Raw genomic sequence first — 27,836 nt, forward strand, 5'->3', positions numbered from 1 at the left:
CCTCCCCTCCCCTCCCTCTCCCCTCTCCCCATATTCCTGGGCTAAAACTGGGCTATAGGTTTCCTATGAAAGTTATAAATTAGTTTTATAGTAGGGCTGAGTACATTGAATACTTTTTCTTCCATTCTGGGATAGGAGAGAAACTCACATTATTAATTAATCTCATTTATAAGAATCTTGGCTATTTACAGCCCTTTCAAAATTTACATATAAAATTTAGAATTACATTATCAAGTTACACACACACAGACAAAACCCTACTGGGATAGTGATTGCAATTGCATCTAACACATAGGACACTTTGGGGAGGATGAAATTAAGTCAAACTATCCATGAACATGAGCATCTCTATATTTAACTAGATCCTTTTTCTTCCAGCTTTTTACTGTGAAAGTTTTTAAAAATAGTAAAATAATCACTCATCTTCTCTGCATTTAATGTCAGCTACTGTAAAGGTTTGCCACACTTGCTGTGATATAACCATCCCCTTTTCCCATTGATTATTCATGTTCACAATAAGCAACTGATATAAAAATCTTTTTTAGCAAAGACAAATTGGTTTAAATAAACTGGTTTGAAAATATTTTGCAGATAACATGACACTTCCTCTAATTCTCCTAAAAACAAGGACATTCTCTGTACTACACGTTACCATACCTGTTACATCAACAGAAACTCATAGTCTCACTACTTCACTCATATCATCCAATATCCAGCCAATAGTCAGAGCTCAGTTGTCTCCAAATTTTATGATGGTCTGTTTCTCCCTTATTACGTAGTGTGTACTGGAAAAGAGACCATAACTGAACAGTGCCTTTTCTTCAAACTTAGAACTAGGAACATTATCTGGTTATCAACAGACCAGCCTTTGTAATGGGTTGGAATACTGTGGAAAGACTCTGGCATACCAGGAAGACTATAAATTCTACAAATTGCAAAGTGGAATTTTGAAGAAAGTACGCTATAGCGTAAGAAATAGCTGTTCCTGAAGGAAACTGAGTTTGGCTGTGGATTCTTCTAGCAGTGCAGATGCTTTTGTGGTGAGTCCCTGTGGCTGGACAGCTCAATATGGCAGTGAAGCCAAGTTCTGAGATTTTTACTTTCCAGGAAGAATCATACATCAGTATCTTTTTCTTCTTCTTCTTCTTTTTTTTTTTTTTTTTGAGATGGAGTTCCCTCATATTTTAACAAACAAGCAAACAAAAACAGCAAATGGAAGAGACCTCAGAAAAACAGAGTGGGTTTTTTCCATCGTTCTGCAAGTCTGTGGCCCTTGCAGGCAGACTTGTGTTTGAAAAGCACATGAAAACTTTCTGTGTCACATGTTTCAAGATTATGCAAAGCGTGAACGCAGACTTGTCTTCAAATTAAAGAATCTTGACTTTTCTAATCTTGGTGAGATTTTGCCCTCGTCAAGACGCCCAAAATGCTAGAACTAAGGGGAAGTCATTTGCACATTTTGTGTTTATAAAAATTGACACAGGCAGCTTTCGTTTAAAGATAAAATTAGGCGAAAGCTTAGACAGAAGCTCTTAGAGCAGCAAAAAAATAAAAAAGAAATAGAAAATGAAAGAAATTTATAAAAATAAAGCTTGGTCATAGCAGAGCCCCAAAAAAGGAAAAGGTGGGGGGGGGGAAATGGTAAATGAAAACCACGGAAAGAGGGCTTTGGTACCAAAAATGAGGACATAGAGGAACTTCTTAAAGATACCAAAGTTTTGAAAGTTTATAAGGAAGTTGAATGAATAAAAGAAACAAATTGGAGATTTGTTATGCATTGTATATATGTATCGAAATATCACACTGTTCTCTATAAATATGAACAAATATAATGTGTTAATTATAAATAATAGCATAAACAAAATTAAACAATTGAGGAGAGCTTACTAATGAAAGGCAAAAGAAACTTCAAGATAAAAAATATGAGACTCTCCGAACCGAGGACTGCTGATTCCATTTCAGCAGCTGCTAAGCGTCAGGGGGAAAAAAGTGCAGGAAAGTGATGTGAGACCCACATTTGGTAGACAGCTGACATTTGTTTTTATGGCAAATCAAAACTTCTCTGAAGGAGCTCATTCTGTCCTGCAAGCTATCAGACATAAGAAAAAGGATTTTACACCTGCAAATATTTTGCTAAAAACCTGTCAGTCCATGAAGAGATTTAACAGAGGAGCTGTAAAACCTATTCGAATGTAATTAATGAGCATCAGTATTTATTTTGAGGAAGCGTATATAATTCAAGCTCTTATTTTCCTGGAGATGCTTTGTGCCTATTTTTAATATAAAGTTACTAACATAATAAATATTTTATGAAGTATTTTATATATTTTCAATCAGGAAGGCTTCTCCTGATTAGTCCTCAATATTGCCAGAAAGACACAGTCCATTCTTTTCCTCCCACGTCCATACCAAACCAGTAAAAGTGTGTTTATCAAGCATTGTCTGCGTTCTCCACAAAGCCAAGTCCATTGGGTGCTTCTTATCAAGGTGCTCGGCATGTCAGCAGCTGTGGATAGAGTTAAATGTTTCCTCCTGCTTGAATCATCCTCCTTTCTAACTTTCCAGGACACCACTGTCTAGATTCTATTTCCTCCTCTCTGTCTCCCTCTCTGTGTTTTTGTAGCTGACTCGACCTGTCTCCAAGGCCCAGTGCTTTAGGGCTCGGCCTTGGGCTCACTTTTCATTTCATCCTCATTCTTTCCCTTGACAATCTCGTTTAGCCGCAGGATAGCAGATGCCACGGTTGATGCTGATGGCCATGTCCGTATCCAACTGCTTATTTGCCATTGTCCAGTGGAAATGACCAGGAATCTTGGAGTAAAATTTCCAAAATACAACTCTTGAAACTTTACCTTCCTCCAAAATGCTGGGGATTGCCCATGTTCCTCCTTTTCCCTCACATCCACCCCCAAGCAGCTGGCCCAGGAGCACTTTTCCAGCTCTATATTCAGGACACATTTTGGATTCTTCCACTTATTTTTTTTTCTTTTTCTTTCTTTCTTTTTTTTTTTTTTTAAATCATAGTTGTGTAGATTAATGCAATCATGGGTACAATGTGCTAGTTTTACACACAATCTGAAATGCTTTCGTGAAACTGGTCAACTTAGCCTTCACAGCATTTTCTTAGCTATTATCTTAAGACATTTATATTCTACACCTTCATTTATTTTATTATGATGATTTTTTGGAGATAGACTCTCACTATGTCACCCCTGGTAGAGTACTGTGGTGTCACAGCTCAGAACAACCTCAAACTCTTGGGCTTAAGCAATTCTCTTGCCTCAGCCTCCCAAGTAGCTGGAACTACAGGCACCTGCCACAACACCCGGCTATTTTTTGTTGCAGTTGTCATTGTTGTTTGGCAGGCCCAGGCTGAGTTCAAACCCGCCAGCCTTGGTGTATGTGGCTGGCACCATTTCCACTATGCTACAGGTGCCAAGCCACTTCCACTTATTTTTATCTCATAAGTCACTTGTCTCTTTTGTACATCAGTAAATAGATGGCCTCCTATTCTCAGACAGCAACCAGAGAGATAAATTTGAAAAGTTTAAACTTTTTCTTTTCCTAATACTTGTTGGAGGCAGAGACGGGTTTGGAGCTAAGTGAGGAAGCTGCTTGAGGCAGGTGGTAGCTCAGTGGAGTTGGGAGATGATTACATGTGGAGTAGTTGAACAAATATGTAAAAATATGGAAGATACTGGGAGCCAGGGTTCTTACTGTGAGTGAAGGGAGTTGTTACAAATATAAAAGAAGAGGGATGTGAAAATGAACCAGGAATGTGAATAATGTGAATTGGAATTTGCAATGCTGGCATAAACTCTTGGTTATTAAAACATACAGACAGATGTGAAAATGAGGATGGGGTGTGTGTGTGTGTGTGTTTCTAAACTACAGGCCCTGAGAGGATCTGGGAGAAGCAATATCCTCAAATAACATTGAACATTCTTATTACCTAGATCTTGATTTCTAAATAATGTTCTCCATGAAAGAACACAGAAATCCCTAGAGATAGTGATTCCAGGATTGGGGCAGAGTGCCTAGAACATCGTGTTGTGCCATAACGTAAGGCAATAGCTACGCAGTGTTGTTGAAAAGAATAATATTTCCACTAAAATACTCCAAAAGCAGGAAAGAGCACATGTAACTCCCAGGGGGACTTATCTATTATAAGGGGGAGATTTCTTATTGCCTAAGGTATTACCTAAAATATATGAAAATTTCACCATGGACCATATTTGGAACAGTAAAGAAGTTCAATAAATGTTAGTTCTCTTTTGCCTTTTACCCAGAAATGTCATCCCACTGGTTTACTATAGAGCTCCCAAATGGTCCTGTGTTTTAAAGGGTCATCATCTTGAAAACCAGAGAACAAATGAAGCATGTGATGAAATAAATAAAGAACACAGTTGTATCAACTTATCTATTATTATGTTACTGTGGATCCTTTTGTATGTTTTCTTGAAAATAGACAAAAAGATGAAACTATAAGAAGTTGAGTGATAAGAATAAAAGTAGATGCTTGGGACACTAAACAGCACAGAAGAAATTTGAACATGGCTTTTTAATATATATATAAAATACATATTATATATATATTTGTGTGTGCATATATATGTATGTATGTATATATAAAATTACCCCCCCACACACATATATATATATGGCAGAAGTAGAAAATGGGGGGGAAGAGACATATACCCTCCCTGACCTTATCATAAGGGAAATAATATAACTATTGAAAGAGCTGATCCAGTCAGAAGATGAAATAACAGCTACAAAAATGTGACATGTGCTTCCATTTGACCTAGGAAATAATAAAAAATATTTTTCTTTTAAAGGTAGAAAACAAAAGCAAAGCAATGACTGGAACTCCTCTGTAACGCACCTGTATGTCCATAACCCTCTTTCCTGGATGCTGCTGTGCTCAAGTTTCATGTGGAGATGTGCCTATGGTTACATTTCTTGGAATATGTTTTTCCCCTCTTCCTCAGCATCTGTTATGTTAGCAATAATCGGTTATGTCCCCACCCCCAAGCAAACTTGTACACTAGAGGGAAGAGCTGAGATTTGTTTGAGAAAGAGCTGAAACCAGGTCCATGCAAAGAGAAATAGGCTAAGTGGGTAAGGAGTGAGCCCCCTAGGGAATCTCAGTGTATGCTAGTAGGCGAGCTATCCAAAGGGCAGCTGAGTAGGTTACAGATAACAACACAGATTTCCCCTGGGAACATAAGTGATTTCCGTGAGCACCATACTTCATCATCTTTTCCAGAGTGGAGCGGCGAAGTGCCTGGTCTGCTTAAGTAGAGTGGAAGCCTTTTTATCCTTGCTGTCCCACTGGGGACTAACAAATTCAGCTAGTTATCTCCTAGATAGAAGTGGGAGTTCTATCTAAAGTTGATAAGTTTTGATCTCTTGGAATGTTTAGGAAAAGTTCTGAAGTGTAGAAGACCAAGGAATGAGATGAGAGGGGGGCCAGGCGCTCAGAGGAAGGCTTTGGGCTATGTAGAGGGAGACTAGGAAGGGACGAAATGCTGATAAAGTCCAAACTCAACCATTGTTGGTGATGGTTTTTTTTTTAATTATTATTTTTTATTGTGTTAAAATATGCGTAACATAAAATTTACTTAAAATTATTTTTAAGTGTTCCACTCAATAGTATGAAGTATTTTTGCATTGTTGGGTAGCCATCCTTCCATCCATCCACAGAACTACTTTCATCTTACAGACCGGAAATGCTATACCCATTAAGAATGCTCCTCATTCTTCCCTCTCCCAGCCCCTGGTAAACTCTGTTCTACTTTTGTTGTTATGAATCTGACTACTCTGAGTGCCTCATACAGGTGGACTAATGCAGCATTTGTCCTTTTGTGTCAGATTATTTCACCTGGCATAATGTTTTCAAGGTTCATCCGTATTGTGGCATGTATCAGAATTTCCTTCCCTTTTAATGCTGAATAATCTGTTATTGCATATATATATATACACACTGTATTTTGTTTCTCCATTTATCTTCTGATTTGATTTGTTTCTACCTTTTGACTTGCTATGAACATTGGTGCACAAATCAGTTTGTATCCCTGCTACCCATTCTTTCTAGAACATACCTAGAAGTGGAATTGCTAGCTCAGATAGCAATTTTATTTCAAATTTTTGGAGAAACCATCATACTATGCTTTACAGTAGCGAAAACATTTTATATTCTCACCAACAGTGCACACAGTTTCTCCACATCGTCACCAGCCCTTGTTATTTTCCTTTTTTTTTTCATTCTGGCCTTCATAATGAGTGTGAAATATCTTGCTGTGGTTTTGATTTGCATTTCCCTACGGGGATGCTGAGCATGTTTTCATGTATTTATTAACCATGTGTATCTTCTTTGGAGAAATGTCCAAGTTTTTTGCCCATTTTTTAATTGAGTTGTTTGGGGTTTTGTTGTTGAATATATTGATTTGTTTACTTATTTATTTGCCTGTTTTCCCTGCCCAAATTGCTGTGTATGTCTGAGATATCCAGCCTCCCATGTGAGATTGTCCCACAACTGGGATCATGTCCCTACCTAGATATGAAATCTCGTTGCTCAGACTGACTGGCAGGGCAGCCATTCTCAGAAGCTTTTGTGGGAGGAAGCTGTGTTTACTGCTAAAGAATTAAACTCTCCTTTGGGAGGCAAGCGGTTTTGAAATGCCCAATTTGATGCATAGAGGGCTGTGCTGCTCAGACCTTTTAGAAAACTGGATAGCACAGTCCTTAGGACTGGGACCCTTGTCACCCCTGAGAAGAATGGGGGACCTTTGCACTAAGGGAGACAACTCAGGTGACTGCACAGTGGCATCAGAGCTGAAGGCGCCACAATAACACTGCTCTTTGCCCAGATCCAGCCCTAACAAAACCTCTACGGGGGCATCCAACCTTTTTTTCTCTCTGCCCTCTGCCGTGCATTGGAAGACTAAGAGTTGTCTTGGGCCACACAGTTAAGTATGCAAATACTGACAAAAGCTGATGAGAAAAAAACAAACAAAAAAAGGCCTGTGCAAACTTTTCATGATACCAAGACCACAGATAAACAAGAAAAGTCCTCATGAAATCAGCACACAGCCTGCAGCCTGCAGGATGGACACCCTGGGTCTAGCCACTTCCACTGCCTGTAGACTGAGAGAAAGGCTATAGGAAGTGCTCCACAGGGCCAGGGATTTGCAAAAGCAGCACGTTGCATTTTTTCTTTCCTATAGTGATGCTAATCATCTGTTAAAGTGTCTAAAAATGCAGTCTTTCTTCCAGTATTAGTGACCTCATTCATCTATATTACAAAACTGCATTTCTTGATCCTTTGCCCCAGGATGTTACCGTCTTTATTTTTGTAAACCCTGTGTGACCAGAGCAGAAGGCTGGTGTGTTCTGTAGGGAAAGCCCCGTGTGAGCTCAGCTGTGGATGAATGGTCAGCTGCATTGACTCAAAGGAAGACTGAGGTGTGGGGGTAAGCAGGGAGGTTTGGAAGAGAGCAAGAGCAGGGGCAGGCTTGGAAAGCAGTGAGGGAATTCAGAGGAGAAGGGGGAGAGAGAGAGACAGGCAGAGACAAAGAAGGAGGGAGAAAAAGGATAAGGCAGGCTGGAGAAACAGCCCCTAGGGTGTGTTACCTGATGAAGAGTGTCCAGCCGCCTGTCCCTCCAATATGCAGAGATGGGGGATAGGTCCAACTAGCTTTATTATCAGAAGGCCAGCAATTCTGGAGAACAGCGAGAAGCTGTTCTGTCTTTCATTTCTAAAACCCCAGATTTATACATAAAAGTTAAAAGCAAGAACCATACTAACCCTTAAACAATAGTAATTAACCCCTACTTTAAATAACAATAATTGGCATAGCCCATGACCCCAAACATTTCTAATTCCAAAGTTAAAGTCCTAAATCAGTCACCCTAAATGACTCAAGATATACACTTTTAGGTTAAAGCTGAATTTAGAAAACCACAAGGATGGAAGACAGGACATGAAGGTCACGTAGGACCAGCCAGGCCGGCTGTGTCCTCTCAGCCCTGGCCTGACGACTCAATCTTATTCTCACTACATGAGCTGTCAGGATGAAGGGAGTTAAGGCTGAGGTGAGGAGGAGCGGGCAGCAGTTGGGATGGGTGCCTGACATTGAGGATTCAGTGGGCTCCTGTTGGTCACATGTCTTCCCATGTCTGTATGAACTTTGTAGGCTTTAGTGCTGTCTCATTAAGTAGGGAGCTTTTGGTAGCTAGTGTCCAAGTGGAAAGGGGTGATGTGGTTAGGAGAACAGAAGGTCAGCTCCCTGCACTGACTGCGAAGTTGGATCAGATGGTTTCAAGGTTCCCTCCCATCCAGACTGGAAGCCTTTCATTACTCCTATGAAAGTGTGTGTGTGTGTGTGTTTCCTTTTAAAAATAAGGGAGACATTGAACATGGGTGATGCCAAAGATAAATTTTGGTTTTTGCATCCTTCCCTGTTATACCCAAAGTCCATCCTGACTTTTTCTTTGCTTTTTATTAGCTTAAAATAAAAAGCTGAGTTGAGTTTGGTCAGCGGTGTTTTTTCCCCTTAACTAGATGAAACGTCAAGCTTTGCAGTGACTAGAAAACAGATAATTTAGAAAGGAACCAAAAGGATTGTAACAGACAGACTTCAGAATAAATCTCCTGTCACAGTAAATTGAAGGCACTGGGACTTACCTTGATGCTTTAACAGATTCAAAGCTTATTACAGATTGTCAAAATAGCCCTCAGTTTATCAAAGACCAGTTGACAATTTCTTTGTCATTTTTTTGTTCACCTTTATTTATATTTGAGGGAAGGATAGAAATTGTGAAAGGCTACTGTCTTAGCTATTAAATATTAGCTCCTTCATGCTAACATTGTCAGAGTGTTCATTCACTAACATTTGAAATAACTCGTTTTGCTTTATGGTGAGTACAGAGGAAATCCCTGATTCCCTATTGTAGGAATTAGTTATGCCTGGAAGGGAGGGTAGGAGACACCAGAACTGACCTGTTCAAGTGGAAGGGACTCTTCTATGACATGGGTCACAATCACAGCCACTAACCACTCCGTCTCAGCCCTCTACACCATGGGAAGGGCACTTCTGTCCTCTGTGGCACCTGTTACCTCCAGGCATTACACTGTCCTTTATTTATAGCAGTTTGAATTTTCTGTGTGTGTCTTAAGAGTTTGCTGTTCTTGGACAATCTACTTTCCAGTAAATCTTCAAAATTTCTTGTCCTTTTAGTTATCAAACTATATTACAGAATTATCATTATTATGATGACCATATAAAGGGCCTTCTGCTCTGTTGATCTCTTGATTTAAACTTGTCTTGCTATTTTAGAAAAGATGCCCTTTTATTGTTATTTTTTTTTTCTTAAATAAGCTAATAGGGGCTCAGGGTGTTTACTTTCTCTGTGTGTTTAATTTTACAAATCAACTTGTTTCTGTTATGAAAATCGGTGGAGAAGTTTATAAGTAGAAAATAAATAACCAGAACTATAAAACACAAAAATCATCATTGTGATTTCTTAGCCTTTGCTATTTTTTTTTAAATTATTCACTTTTTCATCACCCATTCAACAAATATTGATTGAACACATCTGACAGGCATCATGGATCTAGGCAAGATCCTAAAACTCTAAGAGCTTAATTTAGTGAAAAGACTAATAGGTAGAAAATTAGCCAGTGCATATCAAGCAATGACTGTACAATTCCTTGAGAAGCAAACAATTAGCTAGGTTGTTGCAGAGATTATTTTCATCATTATTCCAACAAAAATAGTGAGAATTTGCAGAAACACACTTTGGGGCCACTGAGAGAACTTCAGTAGGCATGGAAAAATGAAAAAAACGATGGAACTGATGATTCATCTTTCAATTAAAGGCAAGCTGAGGTAGATGGAGACCTTGTTTTTAATAAGGAATCTGAGACTTTCTGTTTTCGGTTGAGATTATGACGATTGCAGACCTCTCTGCTCTTTTTTTGCACAGAGAAGATATTAAGTAATCTGCTAAATAAATGAGTGTGGAGGCGTGGTTTTCAAAATTGTGTGGACAAAAAAATTCTTTCCTTAAGTCTTTGTTGGGTTTTTGTTTCAAGATAATGCTGATCTCATAGAATTAACGGGGAAGTTTTTCCCCCTTTTCCGTTTTCTGGGAGCTTTTGTGTAGAACTGACATTATTTATTTCTCAAACGTTTGACAATACGGTGATGCCACCTAAACCTATAGTTTTTCTATGGGAAGGTTTTTAACTAAAAAGTCATTTTCTTTGATTGATATAAGGGTTTTCAAGGTATCTGTCTTTCTTGAGTGATAATTTTATCTTGCAAAAAACTTGGCCACTTCACCTACACTAACAACTTTTTGTCGTGAATTTGTTTGCAGTATTCCCTTATTATCCTTTTCTTTTTTATTGTTTTTATTTATTTATTTATTTATTTGCAGTTTTTGGCCGGGGCCGGGTTTGAACCCACCACCCCAGCATACAGGCCTGGTATTATCCTTTTATTTTGTGTCGTCTCAGCAGTGACATACTCTTGATTCACAACTTGTGTCTTTGCTCTTTCTCTTTTTTATCTGTATGGCTAAAAGTTTATCAGTTTTCTTGATCTTCCCAAAAAATCAGACGTTAGTTTCACCAACTTTGTGGGTGTGTTTCCTGTTTTTCTTTCATTTCCATTCCCTTGCCTATTTTGAGTTTAACTTTGTCTTTTTTCTTTCTGCCTTCTAAGATATATTTTTAGATCATTTAAGACCTTACTTACATGCATTTAGTGCTATGAATTTCCCTATAAGCATTTCTTTTGCAGAGTATCACACATTTTGACATAACTGCCTTTTATTAATATTTTCATCCAGCTCAAAGTTTTTCAAATTCTCTTTTTGATTTGCTCTTTGACCCATGAACTGTGTAAATGTGCTTAGTTTGCAAATATTTGAGGTTATTCTAGAGATCTTTCAGATTTTTGATTTCTAATTTAATTCCACTTTTGTCAGGGCGGATAATTGGTAAAGAACATCCTGCTTTTTGTAGGTATTAAGAATTGTACACATAACAAGTGTTATTTTTACAGCTTGGCAATGATTTTGTTTTAAAAACTTTCTCATGGTAAATAAATGAAAAAATTAGAAATGATTTTATTTTCTGCTTAATTTTTGCACGTACACTTCAGATGCATGGGTACAAATCCCTCATAAAAGCTTGTTAAGTGTATAAAAGCCCAGCCTAAAAATATATTGTACTTCTAATTTTCAAGTTGAACACTCTTTCCCTAGTTAGAGATTATGTATCTCTATTTCTGTATTTGAGATAGCACATATCTAATAAAGGCATGACATTCAAGTACTTTGTATTCAGTGTTTTGAAATGAATAATGTCAGTTAAATAATCCATTGATATTTCATTTTTATTTATTTATTTTTTTTGAGACAGAGTTTCACTCATTAACCTTCAGTAGAGTGCTGTGGCATCACAGCTCACAGCAATCTCCAACTCCTTGGGCTTAGGCAATTCTCTTGCCTCAGACTCCCAAGTATCTGGGACTACAGGCGCCTACCACAACGCCCGGCTATTTTTTTGTTGCAGTTTGGCCGGAACTGGGTTTGAATGTGCCACCCTCAGTATATGGGGCCAGTGCCTTACCCACTGAGCCACCAGCGCCGCCCTGGTGTTTAATTTTTAATTTGCAATGGTAGATCTCATAGTGATCTTTTCTGGACTGTTTTTGAGTAGAAATTAGAGAACAAGTTCAGAATTCTGGAGATCGCATTTGAATTATTCAACAGGTTCCCCCATGTTTAGTGGGAGGCTGAGGCTGTGTTGAGAGAGAACCATGAAAGTCCTGGGCTTTTTCACCCAGAGAGCAGCGCTTCTTTCTCTGACAGTGATAAAAGTAATTCTAGCCCCCCACAATTTGTTGTGGAATTTTGACGAGTTGTCAGATGTTGGGTTCCCTGAGTGGAAGTGGCCGCACTGACTTTGGTGCTGTTTTTTTTCCCTCTTCCAGTCCCAGCAGAAGTGCATCGTGATCTTTGCCCTGGTGTGCTGCTTTGCCATCCTGGTCGCCTTGATATTTTCAGCCGTGGACATTATGGGGGAGGATGAGGATGGACTCTCAGAAAAGAATTGCCAAAATAAATGTCGGTAAGAGGTAACAAACAAAAATTCTCTTTTGGGGGGTGGGCAGGAAATCCGGAGAGGGCTGTGGACAGAAGAGGGAAAAAGATCATAACTGCATAGAGTCCCTAAGCTTCCCCTGTGCTTAACCTGAGGCCTGACTCTCTGCCTGTCACTGTGCTCGCTGTTAGCCAGGGGAATAAAAATGAGCCAGGACTGAATTCCCATTACAATTTGGTCATACTTTATAGGGCGCAGCGATCAACAGAATGACATTTCATAACGATCTGCATTTCTAGAGGCAGAACTATGAGGTTTGAGTTTGCCCCATGATGAGCCTGGCCAAAAAAGGGTGACCCAGTGGACACAGAACACCATGTTGGTTGTTATAGCAAATGGAAGCTAGCCAATAATCTCAGGAAAAATTCCAACTTAAAGTTAGGGATTAGAGAAGTAGGCATGTATATGAGAAGGCCTGGGCCTCCTCGGTCTGTCTCAATGTAGGACACAGTTTTTAATCTAGACAGGATGACAGCTTTATCATTATATGTACGCATTCCATCTCTTCAGTTACATTAAATGGCATTTCCCTGAGGCTATTCCCGACTGGCAGAACCATCACAATGCAACATCTATCTCACTAGTAAATCTCCTTATCAAATTCTTGCCTGAGCTACTATTTTTTTTTTTAGTCCAGATTGAGGGAGGTTATAGAAAAGTACCCAAAGGGGGCAGATAGAGGTCTATTTTTATATATGTATTTCTGCAAAACTGAAGTATGGCCACAAACTTAGACTAGTCATTACAAATAAGAGCTTATAATGAATTTAAATTGTATTTTTTCCCTGCGGAAAGCATTGGTCTAAGAGCCCCTCTTTTCCAGCTTAAAATCAGCAACATGGTTGTGTGTATGTGAGCTTTTATCCTGGATGTTTTGCTTTGAAATGAAGTGTTCTAGCCCAAGAAATGCCCTGCAAAGGCAAATGACTTTTTTTTTTTAACCCCTGATACATGATCATCTAGTTACCTGGCAACAAGTATTATACACAGAGCAGAGCGTACAAGAAAGAAATCGATATACACATGTTAGATGTTCTTCCTTCATCTTAGAAAGGTGTTCCATAAATATGTTTACTTCCCAGACTGGATTTGGGAGAAAAATTGTTTGGGGATTTTAATAAGGAAGGCAAGAGAACAACAGCCAATTGCTGTCACCTTCCATTAAGGCTGTGACATGTCCAACAGAAATGTTTCGTAAGTAGAAACGCCCTGCCTCTCTCTCTCTCCTCACCGTACAATGAAGACTGCTGTGTACTTTAAATGTGAACCTGAACACCTAGAAAGGAATCTGATAGAGGTCAAACCACGGCAAATTCCTCAAGACAAGATACCCAGGACCTGTCCACACCCATGGTAGTGTTCAACAAACAAGAGAGAGCCTAAGGATTGATTTATACTTCTTTTCACTTGGAGGAAGCTGCAATTTAATTCTTATTATAACTCACACAACTTGGCATGTGAGTCTAGTTGTTTTTTCTGTCTCAGTCTGTAAGTACACGCTGATAACGCTGCTTCTCCTGATGTCTGGAAGATGTTCTGCCTACGACCACCCATTCTCCTGCCTCCTTCCTTGGGGATTTGGAATCACTACCCTGGTTACTAAACGCTGCCCCTATCTGCAACCATCTTGTTCACCTCTTTTTTATTCTGCAGCCTCTTCCCCTGTGTCCCGTGGTTCTGGTCTTGTATGTCTGCCCTGGAACGGGTATTATGTCTTTCTTCCTCCTAAGGTCATCTGCAGGAGGCTTCTGCTTGTCCTCTGCTTCCCAATGCACAGGGTAAGGAGTTAGGGCCACCGTGATTCATGCCTGATGCACCAACCCGGTTTCTAGTTCTACCATCTTTTCTGGGTCATTCTCATTTTAATTTCAGGAAATTTTCTTCCACCGTCCACTCCCCTCTTACCATCAGGGGCAACATTGTCTTCTCACTTCCAGGAGTTTTTCACCTTCTTTGTCCTGGCTAGCCAACCTCCCCACCCTGAGACTTACCCCTTGCTAACATCCTCAGTAGCCTAAAAGTTTATTTCACAACATCCTATAGCCTTACCATTTTCTAGCCATCTCAAGTCCATAAATTTAGTGTCCCCTTCACACTGGCACCTCCCTGCCAGAAAACTACTCCATTCCAAACCAGGCTAATGCAGTGAATGACGGTAGACTTTGAAATCAGAACTATCTGAATTCAAATCTACATACTGTCACCGACTCTGTAACGTTTGGCAAGATGTTAGTTGAATTATTTCATTCATCACTTATGGGCAGGGCACTGAGAGATTAAACAAGGAGCTTCCACACAGTAATGAGATTGTCAAGGAAAGATACCGTGCTCAGAGCCACAGTGAGGTGTCAGGAAGTCTGGGAGAGCGAAAGGAGTAAATATGTCTTTGGATGCCACTTCACCCCTTATGGGCTATGAAGGCCATTTTAATTTCATTTCCCTTTAAAAATTATCAGAGTATAGCTGGGCATTGTGGTGGTGCCTGTAGTCCCAGCTACTGTGGAGGCTGAGGCAAGAGGATCACTTGAGCCCAAGAGTTTGTGATTGTGTGGGAAACTTCACAATGCATGGTTGTCTCTTAGCAGAAAGGGGCACAGTGACAATTAGGGACACTACTGAGTTGCAGCTAGCCAAGTCACAAGATGTGTACAGCCTGCACTGGCAATTTAAGCTTCCCCTTACCTACCCAACGATGCCTGCTGAGATGTATTTCTAAGCAGAAAATAGAAAACTTGCCTTCAGGTAGCCAAGTGGCACAGAGGTTCAAAGATGGGGACTGAATCCACAATTAAAAGTGCTTTGGGAAGTGGTGGAAATACACAGAAATCCACTACAAAGAGACAAAGAAATAGGTCAAAGCTATTTACTGAGGTCAAAAGGTCTTATTTCTATACATAACACCTCAGCCTGGACAAAGGTGTTTGGGAGGTAAGTTTGGAGCAGTTGGCATTGCGTAGATTTGTGTTGAAAATTATGATGAAATTCTCTGCTATTAGCACAGTAATACAGCAACAGGATAACACAAGGGGAAGAAATAAAACAGGTCAGACAGGAAAAAAAATCATAAGAATGTTTAATAGGGAGTTACATTTTTTAGACAGACATATAAAAGTTGGAAAAACATTGAGTGGGCAGTATGACTCAGAGTGGGAATCTATTAGAAGACAGAAAGGCTACTTAGTAGAATAAGACAAATTAAAGTCATGTATTTGGAAAAGAGTTCACCGGATGAGGAGGTCTTGGGGACAGGACGCTGACAGCTCGTGGAGTGTTGGTGCTCTTTCAACGTTCAGGAGTGAGAAGAGCTACAGACACAGAGGAGTTTAATTAGAATGTAGTGAGATCTTAGCAAAGTTGAACGGAGCAGGCAGGTCTTTACGACGATGACACCACAAGGAGAAAAGCATAAAGAGAAAATTGTACTGCGGTGAAGGAAATAGAAACTGAGCATCAGGTGACGTAGCTGGAGCCGCCTGGAAGGAAGGACTGGGAAGGAGTCTGGGGAGGTTAGTGGCAGGAAAGGGATGAGGTCGTGAGAGAGGACAGCTGGAATTTCCTACAGAAATGCTGGAGACCTGCAGTTTTTCCTACTGGTCTGTATCGGCACCAGCGTATCAGCAGGTGCATCAATGCAAAGCCTCACCTCGTTTACCTGGGGACTCCCTGCGTGGAGGAAGCCAGGGCTGAAGAATACTGCAACTCACTCTCCTCTGTGGCCCAACCAGAGTTAGAAGCAGTGGCTGAAGCTGCCCTCAGGACAGGAGGAGTCAACCAGTTTAATAAATGGTCCAAAAATCCAAAGGAGCAAGTGAGAAGTCAGTATGCCATGGGAAGCATCAAGACATGCTCATCACGGTCTGGCAAACAGATGAGAAGGACCTTCACACAGAAGGGGCTAATAGTACAGGAAGAGGCTCAGGGAACTGAGGCTGAATAAACCAATGGACAATGTCCAAATCACATATGAAATAGAACCCTGTGGGAAATCATTCCCTCAGAGACCCACAGAGACATTGGCACTGACCTCTGGGTGCTGTTCAGGTGCAGAACACCCGCTCTCGTGTGGAATTTTCACCCTTCCAGAAGAGAGGCTTTTCTTTTGTATGTGCTGCTGCTCCTGTGTCACTGGCTGCCCTATGACACCTCCCCCCTCCCCCGAAATGATCCTCTATCAGGTGTGCCTGGTTGCTACCCCCCCACTTGTTAGCTACACTATTAGACATTCACTAGAAGGGGACTTTTCTTGCCACACCTCCCTGATAAAGCCACACAGAACCGTCAGCATGCTGTTCCTCCCCAACCTCAGGCCCAGTTCTCATGAAAATAGGAGAATTAATTTCTGATAAATATCATTAAACAAGCTGAATAAACATAAAATCTTGAGTGGCTTAACATAGCCACATAATCATAATTATGGGCGTGTACCACCTGTCATATCCGGTCATTATGTCCCGGCCCATCAGCCTCCTGAATCAACCACTATGGCTGAGCAGCCACTGGTCTAGTTTATCTCGCTCTTGCCCACAAATCTTCACATCCTCTTTAACTTGGTTTGAAGCATGAAGAGAATGGACCAACTCAGTCGTATCCTCATCTCTTCCATATATCTACCTCTGTATCTAATTCCCACCATTCTTGAATGCAGGAATGTTCTTTCCTCCTACAATGAATATATTTGGATCTGTACAAAAGGGGACTCATGTAATGCAAGGTATGACAATTAAGTTCATGACCTTGCTACCATGGGCTTACCTTGGCAACACTGTGCAAAAAACTTGTTAAGGTTTCATAATCCTGATAGATCTGTGTCTCACAGTTGTGTTCATGTTGATGTGTGGCAGTGTCTTGCTGAGTGGTGATCATGATTGTTGTTGTGTGTTTTTGTCATCACAAGAATGTCAAAGCTTGAATTAGAGCAATGAACAAACATTAAGCTTGTTGTTAAGTTTGGGAAGAGTGGAAGTGAAATCAGGGACGTGTCAGTGCAAGTTTGTGGGGATAATGCCATGAAGAAAACAGCAGTGTACAAATGGATTAAATGTTTTTCTTCTGGTGGAAGAGAAATTGTCACATATTAAGAGTGGTCGGGGTGGCCAGTAATGAGCAGAACTTAAGAATAAATTGCGAAAAATTGATCAAATTGTGTGTCAGAATCATCGGATGACTATTGGAAGCATAGCAGGCCTTTTTTCTTTACCCCCAAATAAAGAAAATATTGAAAAGAAGACATTTTAATGACAGGACAACAAGGGTAATACAATGACAGCTCTGATGGTTATTCCAGAAAGTGTTCCAAAGTCGCTTTGAAGGGTGTACTGGAGACTGGCATCAGTGGCATCATCTTCCCAAGGGGAGTACTTCAAAGGTGACCATAGCTATATTATACAATGAGGTATGTAGCACTTTTTCTAGGATGAGTTCATGAACTTAATTGTCAGACTCTGTTTATATTATGTAATATATAGTACCAGGCTATAATATAGTATACCAATATATAAGTTACCATAACGATTTCCTAGTAAGGAGATAGAGAATCAAAATTTGGTCACAGGAAGTATAGCAAGGGCCAAATTTACCTTGTAATACGCCACACCCCCATAGACATTTTATGAATCCTTTCTAAATTTTCTGATTTCTTTATTAAAAAGCTGACTTCTCTATATTTGTCACATCCTTTGTTTGCTGAATCTTTCCCTCTGACCAATCCTTTTCTTACTTAAAAACCTTTATCTATAGACATATCGTAATATATTTATATTAGTAGCTCAGTTTCAGTTCCAGCGTAGGATGTATGTAATGGGGTTCGTCAATCTATGACATCCCGAGGGGAGTACAGGGAGAGACCTCTTTATGCACGGTCACCTTTTTTTTTTAATTTTCATTTTAATTTTTTATCAAATCATAGCTGTGTACATTAAATCTATCATGGGGTACAGTGTGTTGTTTCTATATATAATTTGAAATACTTTCGTCCAACTGGTTAACACAGCCTTCGTGCCATTTTCTTTTCCCTTCAGTGTCTTTAGACTATCTTAACAGGTCCAACATGCTCCCATAGACAATAATTACTATTTTCCTTTTAATGCCCACATCATCGCTGCTTGACCGGTGGGAGCCCCCTTTTGTACTTTCCAACACTATTCCAGATATCTCAGAGATCAGCCCTGCTTTCTGGCAACAAGCTGTTCTCGTGACATTTTAAATTTTCTTGCTTTGAGACATGATATTGTTTACTCTCCAGTGAGCCCCTGATTCCTTCTCCTGGAGGCTTTTATTAAGGACTAGAATCTTAGTTCTGAGCGTGTCCTTAGATCATCCCCCTATTGGTGATAGACACAATGGTCCCAGAGGAGAGATTCTGTTAACTACAGTACTTTTATTACTGAACAGGACTCCTTCCTCCCTCCCTATCTTTCTCCCTCCTTCTCTCCCTTCATTCTTCCATCTCACAGATCCAAGAGCATGGACTGTGGGGCCAAATTACCTGGACTTGAATCTGGCGATATCACTTAGGAGCTTTGCAATCTTGGTCGACTTTCTTGATTATACTGTGCCACTTTTTTTTTTTATCTGTATAATGAAGACAATTATTGTGTCTTATCTGAAAGATTCTGTAAAGACTAAATGTGTTAATGCACTAGCGTCTGGCATATAATCGATGTTCAGTAAAACTTAGCTATTCTTTTTATTGAGGGATATAAGTTCATTGCAGGTATTTTCAGTTTCCTTTTACGTTTTGTCTAACTTTGCTCCAAAATAAGGACAACCTTATGATCATTCTTCATCCTCTTGAACAATGTATTTTTCCCTTTACCTGCATTAACTTGGATCTACTGTGCTCTATATGGACAAAGCCAACTATGTGTTAAAATTAGAACATGGTTCCCAATGGAAGACTCCATTTGGTTTTTGGCTTCTTATTTGATAACTGAGCACTGTTTTGACTCTCTAAAGAGAAAGAGAAACTCTATCCTACACTCCCCACCCACACTGGAACCCCAAAGCATATGAAAGCCTAGAGCACCTGATACTGCAAACAGATTTCCAGTGCACTGGTGAATAATATTGCTCAAAGGTACAGTAAAGGCAAAACTGGCCCTAGGGCCTTTTATTTTACCTCCTCTCCCAGTTGTTCCATTTGAGCCCAAAATAATCAATTTCCTTAATCATTTTCTTGATGTGTTTTTTCTTTTCTCAGTGCTGGCGTCTGTTTTTCCAGCATTTTCTAGATTCTGAAGAAAGAGAAGAGCTAAATGCTTTCATTCACTGTGTTGACCATCAGTGGATCATTTGATCCACTTCTTATTGGCTTCCTCTCATCTCTCCTTACTTCTAAATTCCTTCTGTTGTCCTATAACCCTAACCTCACTTCCCCGAGTCTGTTTGGAGATTAGTCGAGAAGATGGCACCCAGCCGATAGAACTCTTTCAGCTTTCTTACCAACTGAGAATCACAAGAGTCTTTTCACTCATCCTTCTTTCTTCATGTTTTTATTTCGGAGGAAGAGATGTCCCTTGCTCTTTCCAAAGCTAACCCTTCTGGCTACATGCTGGATCCTATGGAAATCAGTGAAGACCAGGCACATGGGAAAAGCAAAGGTTATTCATTCTGAGCCCGCTACACCAAGGGGGCTACATCACATGAGTTCTGGCAGAGACTCGAGGGCTGGCAGAGGAGTGGGAAAGCTTTGCAGTGGGAAAAGTAAACTGTTGCATGTTTCTTTCTCCTTTGAGCCTCTGCTCTTTTTAAGGACATCTGCATTCTCCCAGAGACCTGTGCTGATGGTCATCCTTCTTTATTTGTCACTTTTTTACCCCTTTTCTACAAATATAAGGCCATTTCTAAAATTGCAACTTTGGCTTCTTATTGGGGTTCTAACCATTTCAGTTTGTTCATTATTATAATTTTTTTTTTTTACTGGATCAAAAACTCCTTGAAAACAGGGAACCCATCTGTATTTCTCTCTTTGTGTCTTATATCGTATCTCACACATCAGAACTGAGTAGCTATTCTTTTTTAGTGAGCAGTAATTTCCATGTAAAACAAGTACAAATTACAGGAGTAATAGTGTTTTTTGAGATATAATGAATTATTAAATTACTTTATTTTTCCTTCATAGTATAATTTGCTTTGGGATGGCAACTGAGGATTGTGAGAAGAGTTGGAAACATTTATAGATTATAAATCTAAAGACTGTCATGTGGAAATAAGTTAGAAAAAAGAAATTTGTGGAGGAAATTTAGGCCCAGTGACATCTGGTAAAATAAAGTAGAATAATCTAATACTACTATTTTTTTCTAACTAGCATTGAATAAATAACTTTAAAATTAATTGGAAATTAAAGAAAGCTTAATTTTAAATGAAAAAAGGAGATGTCCCCAAACACATTTAAGTAGAGATATTTTTATTTTTCTGAACTTTGCTTATATGAAATGGGACTTTTTGACCTTTTTCTTTTTGCCATCGAGTTCAGTAAAATTTAAATTTCTTGAATTATGAAAGATTTACCTACAAAGTATTGTTTATAGTCCCACAGCTAAAATCGCAAAGGTTATTTTAAGAATAATGTCTCATCTTTAGAATTTAATGTTTATAGGAGGCAATCTGAAAGAGTACAACACTTCCTGATGGTCTGTAATTACTACTTTGGGAAGCAGCAGAGGCTAATTATTTCAAAGTTTTGATTTTAATGAAACTTAATATACAGTTAATGATGTTGACATTTCCTGTTGCCAGGTTTATCCTCCAAAAACATCATTTCAATGGGGTATATATTTTTCAAAAAGTTCATTGAGCCCTTATAGGCACAGTGACATCTGGTAATTATGGACTGTCTTGGGAACAGAATGTACAAACAGCCTATTTCAGCCACCTTGTAGGAAGACCCCAATGCATAACCATTCTCCAGTAATGATTGTGGGGAGGCCAACTCTTAACCCAGGCAGTAGGAACATGGATGGAGGGAGTAGAGTGGGATGAAAAAGAAAACCTCCAGATACTCTTGTATTTTGTTTACAGACTTCTACTTAGAAACTTTCTAATCAGAACTTTTAGTTAAAGTAACTTCCATGATCACAAAGACCATGCTGAGAAACACAAACATTTTTAACCCCCAAAAATCTGTCAAATAATTCATAGTAACTCAGCTTCCAAAACTGTAGAACTTTCAAATTTAGAACTTGCAGATTTAGAAGGCAGTGCTGAAGAATGGGTTCTTTTCTCAGGGTGGAAACCTTGAACTTTGAGTCTAAAAGACACGGCTGCAAGCAATACAAGGTTCTGCAGGCAAATCTCAACTGCAAATCTAAAGCTGGTTTTCAGGTGTCACTCACACCTGATGTAGTGATGTCTTTGAAATGTAACTTAGTTTCAGAAGAACTATGGTTGGGCTCCCCTCTGCCCCTTCAAACTGAGGAATGCCCAAGAGAACTGAGTCTACATGTCAGCTCAGCCACTTACTATGTGAACTTGAGTTGTTTAACTTGCTTAGGTTCATGTATAGAAAGATGGTTGACCATATTAGTATATACTCCATAGAGTTTGATTTAAAGAAATTAATGAATTAAGATATGTAACTTGTTTGACTAAAAAAGAAATCATCAGTCAGGAATCTCTTCCCTTAATATTAATCTAATAGGCTGGGAGTGGTGGTTCACACCTATAATCCTAGCACTTTGGGATGCTGAGGCAGGTAGATTGCCTGAGCCCAGGAGTTCAAAACCAACTTGGGCAAGAGCAAGACCCCATCTCTACTAAACACAGAAAAACTAGCTGGGTGCTGTGGCTTACACCACTAGTCCCAGCTACTCGGGAGGCTGAGGCAAGCAAATTACCTGAGTCTAAGAGTTTGAGGTTGCTGTGAGCTATGATGCCATAGTGCTCTACCGAGGGCAGCAGAGTAAGATTCTGTCTCAAAAAACAAAGAAAGAAATAAAGAAAAAGGGCAGCACCTGTGGCTCAAAGGAGTACGGCGCCAGCCCCATATGCTGGAGATGGCGGGTTCAAACCCAGCCCCAGCCAAAAACTGCAAAAAAAAAAAGAAAGAAAGAAAAGAAAGAAAGAAAGATAGAAAAAGATTAATCTATTGCACAAAATTCATCATCTTAGATTTATCTCATTTAACTTTGCTTGTTTTATCACACTTGTATTTCCAAGTGATTCAATTAGATACTTACCTTTTAAAACAAGTATTTATACAATTGAAAAACTAATACAGATGACAATAATGTAAACAGTGCATTCTTGGATCCCTTTCCCATTGCAGACCCTGGGTCCGCTTGCCCAGAGGCAAATACTGCTAACTCATTCTCATATATCCTTCCAGAAATATGACTTTACATATGTATAAGTGGGCATGGACATTTGTATTCTGTATATCTATATATCTGTCCTTTTTTCTTACAAATGGAAGTGTATAGACATGACTTGGTGCCATGAAGTTTTTTCCAGACACCTTTACATATTAGACGTAGAGAATGACGGTGGCTGCATAGTGCTTACCATATGAATATAATATAATTAATTTAACTGGTTCTTTACTGAGCTGAAAATAGTTTTCCTTGGGGGTTCTGTTGTTACTCTTTTTGGGTTATCAGAACAAGCAATGCTACTGATGGGCGTCTCTGTATAAACACATTTAGCCATATATATGTTGCGTGAATGTTGCGTGTAGATGTACACCATGTGGTGCAGCAGAGATAAGATCTGCAGAGAAATACTGAAGAATAAAGGACTGGAAGCTTTCTCTGGCAATCCAGCAAAGTTCTTTATTCTACCAAAGCTTATACAGAGCATATTGCACATACACACAATTAATTAGTAAACAAGTGACCCAAACCTCCTGACACAAGCCCAGCACGGCCCGGCGCCAAGAAGTCTATTGATTAGCAAGAACCATTCCACTAACTTTATCTATAACTATTCTTAAACCTTAAAAAAAAAAACAAGACCACAAAACAAGGTTCTGGGAGAATAAGCTGATTGAATGCTCGACCTTCAATAGAACATCTGGAGGCAGCCATTCATCTTAGGAAGTAGTCTGGAAATTCCTGAGATATACCAGTACCTGTTTGCAGGCCAGTCCCTCCAAGGCTCGGCCCTGAATCATTTCTACATGATAAAGTCCTGAGCCACATAGAGAGTTCTATCCCAGTATTTCTACATTCTAACTCACAAAAGACTTCAAGCTTGCTCTCACAAAATGGAACTGTTTAAAGGCTTACTTACAGGCCTTCTGCCTATATACATACTAGAATATCTTTAAATTCCTAAGAATTGAATTGCTAAACCTAAAGGTGGATGTACTTTAAGTTTGTACAGATAGTTCAAACTGTATTCCAAAAGTCTGTATCATTAAGATGTAAGATCACTCATTTTCCCTGCTATTGCCAACACTGAATATTGTCAAATTATTTATTTTGTTAGATTGAGAAAAGAAAAAAAATTGGTATTTTATTATTATTATTTTCATTATGGATAATGTTGAAAGTCTTCCTACATCTTCTCCCCATAAGAGCCACGTCTGCCTCTCTGTCTGTCTTGCCTCTTCATATCATAGTCCAGAGGAATATGGTTGAGACAAGTTCCAGTAAAACACAGTGAAATATCTGAAAGCAATTCAATAATCATCATCATAATTGCAATAGCAACAAAATAAATCACATCACACAGAGCAAATATAATTTATCAGAGAGGTACAATGAGATTTGGAGGCCTTTCTTTGCCATCATATTAGAAATATTGAATTGCAGGAGATATTCATAGGTAAATATTAATGTGTGTTTACTTTCAGAGAATACTAAAGATTGATCGTTTGTGCATGTGTGAGGTGAACTATAACTATGATTTCTTTACTTCAGTAATTGTGACATTCACCATGTAAGATGGACCTACCCTGTTCCTTACTATTAATGAATTCCTTACTTTATTCTGAGGACTGTTATTTATGGAAATTTAGCTCTACCTATATGCAAATGCTTTCTTGTTTTTACCATACAATTCTCAATGTAGCTACTTCTTTTCTTCTTTTCTTTCTTTCTTTCTTTTTTTCTTTTTCTTTTTCTTTTCTTTTTTTTTTTTTTTTTGAGATAGAGCATCACTTTGTTACCCTCAGAAGAATGCCATGGTGTCATAACTCACAGCAACCTGAAACTCTTGGGCTTAAACAATCCTCTTGCCTCAGCCTCCCAAGTAGCTGGGACTACAGGTGCTCACCATGATGCCCATCTAGTTTTTCTATTTTGAGTAGAGACAGGGGTCTCACTCTTGCTCAGGGTGGTCTTGAACTCCTGAGCTCAGGCGATCCACCTGTCTCAGCCTCCCAGAGTGCTGGCATGACAGGTGTGAGCCACCATGCCTGGCTTTAGCTACTTCTATTTTAGTAACTGAAGTTAAAGTTGTCTATTGTATTTTAATTTGATAATAACATTATCTAGCCTCAATGCATATCCCCCCTAGTTCTTAGTACCAAAAGGATTATAACTAGCTCTCTGGTTGGGGTGCACTGTGGCCTGTGACAAATGACCAGTTTGGGGCATCATTGCAGCTTTCATCTATTGTGTGCCTATAATAAGCCAGATTCCATATAAGGTCCCTAACATCCCATTGATTCTTAGAATACACCTAAGGCAGATAGCGTTATCCTTTTTTTACAGATGAAATGATAGGGATAAAATTATTAACTAATCTTTCCTCTTAGTAAGAGATGAAACTGCATTTTGTTCAAAAAAGAAAAACCTATTCCCTCTACCCTCTTAGTTTCAGTGGCTGAAGCCCCCTAAATTGAACCAACAGAAGACAGATAAATAGGAGAAAAAGGTTTATGTCATACACGTATGGATGGGACTCACAGAATTAAATGAAACTCCCTAGTGAGGTATCAGACCCAGAGACCAGTTTTACATAAGGACAATAAATCTGTGGAGAATTGACAAGACAAAGAGAAAGAACTTTGAACTTCTAACTTCTAGGCACAGTAAATTGTGGGAAGGTAAATTTCTAACTTCTAGGCACAGTAAATTATGAGAGAACCTAGTAGGAGATACGTGCTGTTTAGTAACGTGTGTCTCTACAGGACCATCTCAGTACCAACTTCCCTTATTGTGCATGGCTATAAATTCCCCAGAGAGGGGTGTGTGGCAATCTCTGAGAAGTCTCTGCTTATACCCAGCTAAGGGAAGGTCCATGAAGGTTTCTTTCTGTATCTGTCGATTCTCCATGGCCATCAGCTCAAAATAGTCTGTTTGCCTAAATGGCGTATTCTGGGGTGGCATATTCTGGTTCCTTTCATTTCAAATTTAGGTTTGGCTGAGTCTCCTTATTTTTGTGTTGCAAGGGCCAAGTTAGGGCTGGTGTGTGAGTGCTGCCCAGCACAGGGGAGGAGTACTGCCGTAAATTTGCTGTGCTGTCCAGCACACTCCACAGTCGGGGTGAGCCCACATCACCGTGCTCCCTCCAGCATCTGCCTGCAGTGCGTTTCTGCCTCAATGCTTCCCTTTGCTTCAGCCACATACAAGCATCTTCCATCACCGTTCTTTAGCTTTTGACACAGACCCATCTTCATTTTTTGAACTTCTGGGATGATGACAAGGAAATGTACAGCAGGCTCAGATTAAAGTGTTCTGATTTTAGACCAAGTAAAGACATATAAATTCCTAATCCCAACAGCCTTCCATAAAACCAGCCCACACATGACTGTGTCCCAGTACACAGCTGGGCTTCTCCCAGCCTCTCCCCACCTTGAAACTGTCCCCTAACGAGGCCCTGATGCCCTCCTGCTCCCGTCCCCCAGGAGACCATGATACTGAGGTCATAGCATGCTTCCTCCAGGACCCACCACAGGCGTTGCCCAGAGGACAGAGACTTTTTCAGCCAATGCATTGCTGTCTGTTGAAATGTTTCCCTTGATTCTACTCTCAAACAAAAGAAAAAAACCTGTTTCTGAATTGTATAAACCTTTAAGATATCCATCCTTGTACCACATTTGTTTTTATCCCAAATCCATCTGAAGGTTTGAGTCAGAAGATGGTTTTTCTACATGAAGTGGAGGTTGACTTTCTTTGAGGTTCTAGCAGGGATTCTCAACCTATGGGTCGCAACCCACAGGAACTGTATTAAAGGGCTGCAGCATTAGGAAGGTTGAGAACCAGCGTTAAGGGATCCTGTGTGAAGTTATGCACACAGTTCTGCACAGGAGATTCAAGTCCCCTGCCTGGACAGCTCCAGGTTGATGTTCCTTCCATTAGCAACCCCCATCCTATGCTGTACTCAGTTCATATGTCTTGCCAGACCCACAAAGTACCAGGCTGTCCCAGGGCTCAGCCTATCTCCCAGGGCTTTCTCTTCAGGGCACGGCCTTCTGTCTTGACTCCATATCTTGGTTTCACCCAGGCAGCACCTTCAGGAGGCCTGCTCTGCTCACCTCGGCCCCTGTGAGGACACAGTCCTGGGTACTCCTAGGCATCCCAGAGCTGATCTCTGTTGTAATGCTTGGTATCTACGGTTAAAACCAATTATTAATTTCTCTAGTAATACAACCAGCCTCCAAACAAGGCTTATTCCATGAAATTAGTATCTTGAAGTCGTTGAAAATTCTCACTAGAAATATGGATGACAGACATTTCTGACTGTACTTCAGTCCATAACACTGCACTGAGCTACTGTGCAGAAGGGCCTTTGAGTTTGATCGTCGTTCTTTTTGTATTGTTAACACAAAATAAAGGAGGCATAGCTGGGAGAGAAACTTTGCCTTACCCTGGTTTTAACATATTAGGGCCGTTATACACGGGGCATCCTGGAGTCCCAAAAGTATTAACATCACATGTCACAAGGCTCTCAGACACTCTTAGATGAGTGAGTCCTAAGTATGGGTTTTGGTCTGACATTAATGAAAAGTAAGTCAAGGCATATTTTAAACAATCTGAGACACACTTTAAATGTGATATCAAATGTTAATTATGTTGCTTTGCATCTGCTGTTTCTCTTTCCAGGTTCAGGCATTAACAGTTCTGCTCTCAGAAGCCTCAATTTTTATTCTGTCTTAGGAATCAGGGAATATTGGAGGATCCCTTCTGTAGGGATTTTCTTTGATGCAGATGAGTTATGACAGACCTTCTGAACTGTGTGCTGTATTATCCTTTTCCTAATTGCCCTTCTTGTGTGTGTGTGTGTGTGTGTAGTGATGAGCTAGGCTAAGCTTTCTCAAGTGTGTGCTTTAATCCTCTCCCTGATGAACCCTTTCATCCCTATTGCAACTTTGATGGAGAAGGAAGCAGTGGCATTTGTGCTTTGTATACATTATTATTTTCTTTTTTGAAACAGAGTCTCACCATGTCATTCTGGGTAGAGTGCTGTTGTGTCATAGCTCACAGCAACCTCTAACTCTTGGCCCTAACCAATTCTCTTATTCTCTTGCCTCAGCCTCCTACGTAGCTAGGACTACAGTTACCCGCCACAACACCTGGATATTTTTTGTTGTAGTTGTCATTGTTTAGCTGACCTGGGCCAGGTTGGAACCTGCCAACCCCAGTGTATGTGGCTGGCACCCTAATCACTGAGCTACAGGTGTATACATTATTATCAAGTTTTTATTCCATGTTTAATCCCAAGGATCTCATGGAGGGGCAAGTTTTTTTGCTGATGTCAAGGGGCGGTTGTTTGG

The 27,836-nt window shown here is 39.8% G+C and overlaps 1 protein-coding gene across 4 annotated transcripts in view; it reads left to right on the forward strand.

Moving 5' to 3' along the window:
- PLD5 (phospholipase D family member 5) overlaps nt 1-27,836 on the forward strand; it is a 355,615-nt gene that overhangs the window by 114,362 nt on the left and 213,417 nt on the right. For 2 of the 4 annotated variants that reach the window (XM_012810747.2, XM_012810748.1), the window contains exon 2: nt 12,009-12,152. In XM_012810747.2, the coding sequence (XP_012666201.1) occupies nt 12,103-12,152 (50 nt within the window). In that variant the 5' untranslated portion in view covers nt 12,009-12,102. The remainder of the gene's footprint in view (nt 1-12,008; nt 12,153-27,836) is intronic. The other 2 variants (XM_003798816.1, XM_003798817.1) reach the window with 1 other exon arrangement.

This window comes from Otolemur garnettii, unplaced genomic scaffold (assembly GCF_000181295.1).
Source record: "Otolemur garnettii isolate 467f Iridium unplaced genomic scaffold, OtoGar3 scaffold00141, whole genome shotgun sequence".
NCBI lineage: Eukaryota > Metazoa > Chordata > Mammalia > Primates > Galagidae > Otolemur > Otolemur garnettii.